Consider the following 10,757-nt stretch of genomic DNA (forward strand, 5'->3'; position numbering starts at 1 on the left):
AATTTTTGTTTTAAAAATCATGAATTTTGAGCCTTTCATTCTAAATAATAGTTGAAAATATATTAATTCTTTAGGGGCGTTTGAAAGAATCGCTTTGAATCTTTTGTAAATCATATTGCATTACACACAACTCTTTTATCTCTATGCTGCTATAGTGGTGCCTGGTGCATATGACAAATACAACATCTTGCTGTATTAGCACATTTACTCCATCCCAAGAGAGACCAGCCTCTCAAGGTATCTGTCTAATAATAAGATACTTACAGAGCACTAATTTCAATCGTATCTAGGTGCTAGTAGATTTCTAGGTAGTAAAAGCCCTTCCAAGCTTTTGTGGGTTCCTCTTCTGGATTCCACTATATTTCTTGTTTTATCAGTTCTTTCCCTCTCCATTCTAATAATAATGTTCTCAGCCATGTCAGATGACATTTGCCCTCTTTGGGGGCACCATGTTGGTTTATCCTCTGTACCTTGTGCATACCATAAATAGTTCAGATATTTAATATCAAATATTCTTAGCCTCCCTCAACTTCCACTTTGCTCACCATAGATTTTGTAGGATATACAGCTTTAGATGAATATTTCCCTTTTTGTTTCTTTTTTTTTTTTTTTTTTTTTTTTTTTTTTTTTTGCATGTGGAAGGATTTTTATTATGTTGTCACTGCTTATATCTGCTAGAGACGGGCCTGAACAACCCTGGACGTTGAGGAGGAGGATTGAATACAACCTTGGATCCAAATTTCATGAGTGGCTTCACCCTTTTGATTCAGCTGATCACAACGAGAGAAGAGCTATTTAAGCTAAAGATGATATTGTTACAAGAACAAATGAATCTAAATTGTCCGTGAATAAATTTAGGCTGGAAATCAGAAGACGGTTTCTAACCATCAGAGGAGTGAGGTTCTGGAACAGCCTCCCAATAGGAATTGTGAGGGCAAACAATCTAACTAGTTTTAAGGTAGAGCTTGATAAATCTGGGTGGGATTATATGGCAGGGTTGCCTGTGATATTGTGGGGGCAGGGCTCAGCAGCCCTGGGGGGTCCATTCCAGTTCATGTCTTACGTTCCTAAAATCTCATGGTCCAGGGCTTCAGTAGATCCTTTGGCAGGAAGGGAATTTGTGTTCGATTTCATTTGTCTGTCTCCTTCCTCTGAAACATCAGAGATTGCCACCGCTGGAGATGGGACATTGGATGGAATGGACCAGTACTCTGAGGTAGTATTAAGAATTCTCTTTCTCAGGTGCTTGGCTCTGGTGTGCCTTGTTCACATGCTCAGGGTCTAACCGGTTACCATAGTCGGGGTCAGAAAAGAATTTCCCCCCAGGTCACATTGGGAGGGATCTTAAGAGTTTTTTGCCTTCCTCTGCAGCCTGGTGTTGGTGGTCACTTGCTAGGATCATCTTGGGTACAGGGCTGGCTCTAGGTTTCTTGCTACCCCAAGCAAAAAAATTTTTGGCTGCCCCCCTGCTGCCCCAGCCCTGGGCTCTCTCTCCCCCCCACCCAACCCACACACCCTGCCACCCCAGCCCTGGGCTCTCCCCCCCCATCCCACCCACACCCCCTGCCACCCCAGCCCTGGGCTCTCCCCCCCCATCCCACCCACACCCCCTGCCACCCCAGCCCTGGGCTCCCTCCCACCAGTGCTGACTCTGCCCGCTCCCCTCTTGCCTCCAGCAGGTCCGGCGCCGGCAGGGTTGGGGTAAGCAACATGTCTCCCGGGCCACGCCTCAGTCTAGGGTCCCTCCAGCCAGGGCTTCCACCTCCAGGATCGTCCGGCACCCGGGAGGGCAGAACTGGGAGACTGCCCTGGCAGGGGGCTGAGGAGCTGGGGCAGGGTAGCCCCAGAGGGAGCAGAGCCCCCGAGAGCGGGACGCGGGCCCTGCACGGCAGCACCCCACCCTCTATGGCCCTGCTGCTGCTGCTTCTGGCTGCCCTGCCGCAGTTCCTGGGCGGCTTGGGCCACTTCACCCAGCCCCTACTGCAACGCTGGGGGGTGGCCGGCCTGCGGCACCTGCAGGTGGCTCCATGTGCCCAGCGGGGCGGCCCCCAGCTCGAGTGTCCCCCGCTCGGAGCCTGCCCAGCCCAGCCACAAGGTGCAGGTGCTGCTCCCCCGCGGTGTGAACCGCAGTGGCCCCAGGGCACGCCCCCCCGCCCCCCTGCACAACGCGCTGCTGCTGCCAGGGCCGGCTCTAGGCTTTTGCCGCCTGAAGCAAAAACAAAAACAAAAAATGGCCGGAGTGCAGCCCCAAGCACATGCTTGGTTTGCTGGTGCCTAGAGCCGGCCCTGTTGGTATATCTCACCAAATCAGTTCCCTGCCATTTAAGGGCCCCTGGGCATGTGTACCTCAGTCCTTCCTGTTCTCTGCCTGGGGCACACAACAGTTTAGCCTCCTGAGGGCTGTAAATACTTTGGTCTAATTCTGGTTGTTGGCTTGGTGTGAGAGTGGCTGGGTGGGGTTTTGTGGCTTGTGGTATACAGGAGGTCAGACTAGATGATCTGGCGGTCCATTTTGGCCTTAAACTCTGATGCTAAATCCTGTGAAAATGTATGCATATAGGTATTTGAAATTTGGTTTCAATCATCCCTGCATGTTAGATTGTAAGCCATTATTGCAGGGGACTGTCTTTTTTTGCTCTAGTACAAGGGAGTCCTGGTCCATCACTAAGTCTTCTAGGCACTATGGTAATACAAATAACAATCCAGTTCCCATGGAAATCAGAGAGTGTCAGATCAAGCCCTTAGTACAAACCCTCAGGTTGTTTTTTGTAGTTACAAAGAGAGAGGCACTAGTTTTAGAAGAGAGAATGTTTCCATGCAATACCAATCTTAAAATTGCCAGACCTGGACCAGCTTAGCTATACACTGTTTAAAATGGATGATACATTTTGACCCCAGAATGCTATTGATCATGTAGTAGCTTCCTTAACTACTCTAATAGGAAAATCTTCCAGAAGGATTCACTACAGGGCAATGAGGCAGGATATTTATAGCTAACACTGAATAATGTGCCAGGCAGTTAAGTATTTTGCTGGTCTATGACAATAATTTATGGCAAGCAAAACAAGTGTAAAGGCCAATATAAATCACATTCTTCAAAAAGAGGGACATTGACAGTTGAAAACATCTCCACTTCCTTTCTCAAAAAACCCTAGTATTTTTCTGTTTCAATTACTGTGTCACAAGCATGCAGTTATGGTTTATTTGCAGTAAAGTACGAAAAATATGGGAAGAGAATCCATTGAATAAATAGCCCCCAGCTGTTAGACTTTCTTTAGATCTGTTTGAACTTACATCCAGAGTACATTTACAGTGATCTTGTCAAGAAATGCCCGCTTTGTACCGTTCATCCTGACAACACAGTATGTTTCCTTACAAGGAAGAACCTTATTTATTGGCCATTTTTTCACGCATTCATAAACAGATTTTCAGCAATCAAGTAATTAACCTTTCCAGCTGGGATAAAATACACCCAACAGAAAGGAATGAAATCAAATGAGAGACAAATGAACTGTCAATAATAAAGATAATTTATCATCCTTAATTTACAGTATATAGGCATCAGTTTGACACCTCGCAGATATTTCTGTTTCCTTCTCTTACTTCTGTCAAGTCCATTTGTAGCACTTGACTGAAATAAGGGATTGATTTTATAATTTGAATGAGCATCAGAATGCAATGATAGTTTACTGATATAGCACAATGGGGGTGCTTATAATGTGAATAACATCTGTCTAATACAACCTTTTGTGGTAATCACATTTGTTATAATAATAAAATAGTTAATGGAGATATCCCATCTCCTACAACTGGAAGGGACCTTGAAAGGTCATCGAGTCCAGCCCCCTGCTTCACTAGCAGGACCAAGTACTGATTTTGCCCCAGATCCCCAAGTGGCCCCCTCAAGGATTGAACTCACAACCCTGGGTTTAGCAGGTCAATGCTCAAACCACTGAGCTATCCCTCCCCCTGTTGGTGGTCTAGTGGAGAGGACAGATGGTACAGTGCTTAGAGGGCTAGCCTAGGCATTGCCAGACCTCCGTTCAAGTCCCTGCTTCACTAAAAGCTTTGTGTGATACTGGGCAAGTCACTTAGTTTCTCTGTGTCACAATTCCCCAAATATAAAATGGGGATAATTGCACTTCTCTGCTTCACAGAGGCTAAATGCATTAAAGATTGTGAGGCACTCAGGTACTATGGTGACAGGGGGCCCCATACAAGATTCTAAGATAGATAGCACCAGAGATGGGGGGCTAGGAGTGGGAGAAACAGATTCTCTGCCACAAAGAATTTACAGTCTGTCAAGCAGAGAACAACAGCAGGAGAGCCTTGAAGGCAGCAGTGCGGAGTGAAGGGCTTTCACATAGATGACCATTGCTTTGATCTGGTCTCCCAAGATCCATGAATTTATGCAGGTTAACCCCTGGCCTCCTCTGTAGGAGGGCAGCTTTGCCTCCCACCCTGCTCCCAGTGAAAGAATGGGGAAATTCTTTTAGTTGGAACTTGTGAAGTTTCCTATATGGGAATAACTCAGACAGGAAGCATGTGGCCCATGGGATTTTAGCCGCCTTTATAATTGTATGCCATCTTTCTATAGTCTCATTGACTTTATCCAGTAAGACCTACCTAACGTGAAAAAATAATCAAAAAAGGGTACGTTAGTACGAATTATTTGGTTCCTGAGCTTTTGGCTAAATTAAAAGGAAGATCAAATTAAGCTGAGACTAAACAGATGATCTAGTCTAGTAGTCTGAGCCTGAGACTCTGGGAGTCCTGAGCTCTTCATTCCAACTCTGCCACTGAGTGACTGACTGGAAAAATCACCTGTTCTCTCTGGGCAGGATACTGCAATTCCTAATCAATTCACTGACTGTTAGGAAAACAGGGCTATGAATCCCAAACGCAAAGCTCTGCTTCCATGCACTGACCATCAGTGGTTTCACAGGCACCGACTTTTACCGCCCACGACCAAACAGCTGATCAGCGAGGCCCACTGAACAACTGATCAGTGAGTGACTGGTGGGTGCTTCAGCCCCAGAGCACCCACGGAGTTGGCGCCTATGGGTGGTTTGGCATCAATAGCTAGGGGGCCTGATGTAAAGCCCAAGGAAGTCAATGGGAGGACTCCGATTGACTTTCATGGACTTTGGATCAGGCCCACTTCTACAGTGAACTGAACTACTTTTCATTTACCTATGAACTAGGAAGAAAAAAGATAAGATGAATATAGATATTTGCAGAAATAGCCTCAATTTCTCTTGGTTTGGATATTAAGCAGCTAATGCGTTTGAGCTCTCAAAAACAAACAAAACTATGTAGTTTATCACTGAGACTGTAGATTGTGATAGATGACATCACATACTAGGCCTTAATCATCAGCAGTAACTGAAGAAATGGAAGGTTCAGGTTGTCCTCAGTATTTGTATTAGCTTCCTGATGAGAAACGCATGTTAGGTGCTTTACAGACAAATAGCTATCATTATGAATCTCTGTAAATTAATCAATAATATTTGCACTGGTGGGTGGTCCAGTCCATCAAGTATCACCAGCAGTTCCCGTCTCAACTGTTATTTCTGTAATTACGGCATGTGAATTACCAGTTGAATAGTTTAGTGGCAAACGAATCTTGGGGTATGTCTACACTACGGGATTAATCAGAATTTATATAATTCGGATTTGAAAAACAGGTTGTATAAAGTCGAAATGTATGCGGCCACACTAAGCACATTAATTCGGTGGTGTGCGTCCAAGTACCGGGGCTAGCGTCGATTTCTGCACCGTTGCACTGTGGGTAGCTATCCCATAGCTATCCCATAGTTCCCGCAGTCTCCCGCGCCCATTGGGATTGTGGGTTAAGATCCCAGTGCCTGATGGGACAAAAAACATCGTCGCAGGTGGTTCTGGGTACAGCCTCACCTCCTCCCTCCCTCCTTGCATGAAAGCAACGGACGGCAGACAACCATTTTCGCGCCTTTTTTCCTGGTTGGGTGAACACTGCAGACTCCATACCACGGCAAGCATGGAGCCCGCTGAGCTCAAGACAGCAGTCATGAACATTGTAAACACCTCGCGCATTCTCGTGGAGTTTATGCTCAGCCAGGACCAGAAAAACGAGGCGAGGAGGCAGTGGCGGCGGCAGCGCAGCGACAAGCATGATGAGGACATTGACATGGAAATGGACACGGACACGGATACAGAATTCTGTGAAACCACGGGCCCCGGTGCTTTGGAGATCATGTTGTTAATGGGGCAGATTCTATCCATGGAACGCCGATTCTGGGCAAGGGAAACAAGCACAGACTGGTGGGACCGCATAGTGTTGCAGGTCTGGGACGATTCCCAGTGGCTGCGGAACTTTCGCATGCGTAAGGGCACTTTCATGGAACTTTGTGACTTGCTGTCCCCTGCCCTGAAACGCCAGAATACCAAGATGAGAGCAGCCCTCACAGTTGAGAAGCGCGTGGCGATAGCCCTGTGGAAGCTTGCAACGCCAGACAGCTACCGGTCAGTCGGGAATCAATTTGGAGTGGGCAAATCTACTGTGGGGGCTGCTGTGATGCAAGTAGCCAAAGCAATCACTCAGGTGCTGCTACGAAAGTTAGTGACTCTGGGAGATGTGCAGGCCATAGTGGATGGTTTTGCTGCAATGGGATTCCCTAACTGTGGTGGGGCGATAGACGGAACCCATATCCCTATCTTGGCACCGGAGCACCAAGCCACCGAGTACATAAACCGCAAGGGGTACTTTTCAATGGTGCTGCAAGCACTTGTGGATCACAAGGGACGTTTCACTAACATCAATGCGGGCTGGGCGGGAAGGGTTCATGACGCTCGCGTCTTCAGGAACACTACTCTGTTTAAAGGGCTGCAGCAAGGGACTTACTTTCTGGACCAGAAAATAACCGTTGGGGATGTTGAAATGCCAATAGTTATTCTTGGGAACCCCGCCTACCCCTTAATGCCATGGCTCATGAAGCCGTACACAGGCAGCCTGGACAGGAGTCAGGAGCTGTTTAACTACAGGCTAAGCAAGTGCAGAATGGTGGTAGAATGTGCATTTGGCCGTTTAAAAGGTCGCTGGCGATCATTATTGACTCGCTCTGACCTCAGCCAAAGAAATCTCCCCATTGTTATTTCTGCTTGCTGTGTGCTCCACAATCTCTGTGAAAGTAAGGGGGAGACCTTTATGGCGGGGTGGGAGGCTGAGGCAAATCGCCTGGCTGCTGATTACGCGCAGCCAGACACCAGGGCGATTAGAAGAGCACACCAGGAAGCGCTGTGCATCAGAGAAGCTTTAAAAACCAGTTTCATGACTGGCCAGGCTACAGTGTGAAATATCTGTTTGTTTCTCCTTCATGAAACCCCGCCCCCTTTATTGCCTGATTTTCCCTCCCCCTTCCCCCAGCTTTCTTTCAAACCAAATAAAGTCACTATCATTTAAAAAATCATTTATTCTTTATTAATAGATTAGAAAAAGAGGGAGGGAACCCGGGTGGTATTTGGGAGGAGGATTGTTGGGAAGGAAAAAGCCACAAAGAAAATGTTAAAAAAATGACAGCCTTTTGCTTGGGCTGTCTACTGGGGTGGAATGGGAAGGTGTACGGAGCCTCCCCCCCCGTGTTCTTACACGTCTGGGTGAGGAGGATACGGAACATGGGGAGGGGGGAGAGTGGAACAGGGGTTGAAGCGGCAGTCTGTTTTCCAGCATCCGTTCTTGAAGCTCCACCAGACGCCGGAGCATGTCTGTTTGCTCACGCAGCAGCCCCAGCGTTGCATCCTGCCTCCTCTGGTCTTCCTGCCGCCACCTCTCATCTCGAGCGTCCCTCCTGTCCTCACGTTGGTCCCTCCTGTCCTCACGTTCACTGGCTTCTTTCCTATACTTTGAAACTGTTTCCTTCCACTCATTCAGATGAGCTCTGTCACTGCGGCTGGATTCCATAATTTCAGAAAACATCTCGTCTCGCGTTCTCTTCTTACGACGCCTTATCTGTGATAACCTTCGGGATGGAGGAGGGAGGCTTGAGGAATTTGCAGCTGCTGTAGGGAGGGGAAAAAAGAGAGAATTGTTTAAAAAGATACATTTTGCAGAACAATGCTTATACTCTTTCACGGTGACCAACACTATTCACATTATATAGCACATGTGATTTCTGTGCAAGGTCGCATTTTGCCTCTTAATGCTGAGTGCCTGTGGCTTTGCTGCTAGAGAGCACAGGTCTGGGCAACAGAATTCGGCTTGCATGCGGCCATGGTAAGCCATTGTTTTACAGCTTCTGTGCCCTCCTTTCCCACATACCAAGCATAGCCTATAGAGTGCTGCGGTTTTTCTGTTAACATTCAGCAGCAGCAGCAGAAAACAAAGTAACCCCCCCCCCTCTCGCCATGAATTCTCTGGGATGATCGCTTTACCCCTCCCCCCCCCCCACCGCGTGGCTGGTATCAGGGAAGATCCCTGCAGGCACCAAACTAACCACCCCCCCCCCCGCCGCCGCCCACCTCCCGCCATGAATTCTCTGGGATGATCACGGTAGCCCTCCCCCCACCGCGTGGCTGGTAACAGGGAAGATCCCTGCTAGTCAAACGCAAAAAACTCAGGGCCAATTTCCCATCTGTGCTTGGCTAACTGCAGGGAAGGATTTATTTTCCGCCACAGGCAAACAGCCCAGTAGGAACGGCCACCTCTGTCCCCTTAATTAAGTCCCCGTATTTCAACCAGGTTACCAGGAGTGATATCACTCTCCTGAAGATTACACAACAAGATAAAGAACGGATGTTGCTTGAATGCCAGCAAACACCGGGACCATACGCTGCCAGGCTTTGTCAGACAATGATACCAGATTACTTGCTGCAAGCATGGCGTGGTCAAGTGTCCTACCATGGAGGAGGGAATAAGGATGCACTGCCCAGAAACCTTCTGGCAAGGCTTTCGGAGTACCTCCAGGAGAGCTTCATGGAGATGTCCCTGGAGGATTTCCGCTCCATCCCCAGACACGTTAACAGACTTTTCCAGTAGCTGAACTGACCGCGAATGCATCCCAAGTCCTCAGGGCAAAGTAATCATTAAAAACCGTTTGCTTTTAAAACAAGTTTTATATTTTAAAAGGTAAACTCACCTGAGGTCCCTTCCATGGGGTCAGAGTCTTGGGTACTGGCTTGGGAGGCTTGGGAGGGTACTTCAGTCAGGGTGAGAAAAAGATCCTGGCTGTTGGGGAGAACGGAGTGCTGTGTGCTCTCTGCAAGCTCATCCTCATCCTCCTCCTCATCCTCTCCCCCATCGGCAGAATCCTCAGGCGTCGCTGATGAGACTATCCCTGACCCAGAATCCACGATCACAGGTGGGTTAGTGGTGGCAGCCCCCCCTAGAATTGCATGCAGCTCGGCGTAGAAGCGGCATGTCCGTGGCTCTGACCCGGAGCGACCGTTTGCCTCCTTTGTTTTTTGATAGGCTTGTCTGAGCTCCTTGACTTTCACGCGGCACTGCTCAGAGTCCCTATTGTGGCCTCTCTCCATCATGCCCTTGGAGATTTTTTCAAAAGTTTTTGCATTTCGTCTTTTAGAACGAAGTTCTGCAAGCACTGAATCCTCTCCCCATACAGCGATCAGATCCAGTACCTCCCTCACGGTCCATGCTGGTGCTCTTTTTCGATTATCAGCCTGCATGGTTACCTGTGCTGATGAGCTATCTGTGGTCACCTGTGCTCTCCACGCTGGGCAAACAGGAAATGAAATTCAAATGTTCGCGGGGCTTTTCCTGTCTACCTGGCCAGTGCATCCGAATTTAGATTGCTGTCCAGAGCGGTCACAATGATGCACTGTGGGATAGCTCCCGGAGGCCAATACCATCGAATTGCGGCCACACTAACCCTAATTCGAAATGACAATATCGATTTTGGCGCTACTCCGCTCGTCGGGGTGGAGTACAGAAATGGATTTAAAGGGCCCTTTACATCGAAATAAATAGCGTCGTTGTGTGGACGGTTACAGGGTAAATTCGAATTAAAGCTGATAAATCCGAATTAAAGTCTTAGTGTAGACCAGGCCTTGGATGCAACAAAAACATCTTCTCACACTAACTGGCTATTTTTTCTGAGAATTTTTCCTGGTATGAGTAGTAGTATCTATTTATCTTAGTTACTTATATGGATTCTATTACCATAATAGCTGAGACATCTGACAACCTTGAATGTATTGATCTTGACAACATCCCGGTGAGGTAGGAAAATATTATGATGTTTAGATTTGTACAAAAGTAAGGAAGGGTTCCAATTTACGTACCCTTGCCATAAATTGCAAAAACAAAACAATGAAACAGTCTTCCTATCACAAATATTTTTGTTTCTATATTTTTCTGTCCGTGAGCTAAATGGTCACTGCTAATTGCAGCAATACCTCTTAGATTTAGATTAATGTTAGTTGCATTTAGACAATAAATAATATTGAGTGTAAAGTGTGAAATTAAAGGAAAAAGATGAGATGAAATATTAAAGTAAAACTGAAGGGAATATTAAGTAAAAGAGCAACATGAAATGAAGAAAGGTGAATAAAGAGACTCCTGTTAAAGCCACTTCTTTAAAAATTAAAACAATTGAGACAAGATGGGGAAAAAAGAAGTGGAACAGTTGAGATGCTAGCAATGATTTCTAAAAGAGGGTAGGAAAAAAGCAGAGGGGGAAAGGAGAGCATTTGCTAAGGGCTCCAGGAGGTTCCAATTTCTAACAGGATTCCCAAAGGCCAGCCCGACACCACTCTTCAAAAGG

General features: G+C 47.1%; 1 protein-coding gene across 1 annotated transcript; it reads right to left on the reverse strand.

Moving 5' to 3' along the window:
• Positions 1-3,561: 3,561 nt before the first annotated feature.
• On the reverse strand, positions 3,562-9,339 carry LOC128835125 (eukaryotic translation initiation factor 3 subunit A-like). The gene is made up of 3 exons (XM_054024568.1): positions 9,114-9,339; positions 7,677-8,037; positions 3,562-3,631 (listed from the first exon to the last, which is right to left on the reverse strand). Exons 1-3 carry the CDS (start codon positions 9,127-9,129, stop codon positions 3,562-3,564), a joined length of 447 nt encoding a protein of 148 aa, XP_053880543.1. The 5' UTR covers positions 9,130-9,339.
• Between the last annotated feature and the right edge of the window lie 1,418 nt (positions 9,340-10,757).

The sequence above is a fragment of the Malaclemys terrapin genome, chromosome 1, assembly GCF_027887155.1.
Source record: "Malaclemys terrapin pileata isolate rMalTer1 chromosome 1, rMalTer1.hap1, whole genome shotgun sequence".
Classification (NCBI taxonomy): Eukaryota; Metazoa; Chordata; order Testudines; family Emydidae; genus Malaclemys; species Malaclemys terrapin.

What these genes read in the sequence shown, in the direction of transcription:
- LOC128835125 (XM_054024568.1), bottom strand. An exon ending in AGACTGCCGCTTCAACCCCT is followed by an intron (nt 3,632 to 7,676) that starts GTTCCACTCTCC and finishes CCCTTATTTCAG; the next exon opens with TCAAGTGCTACAAATGGACT.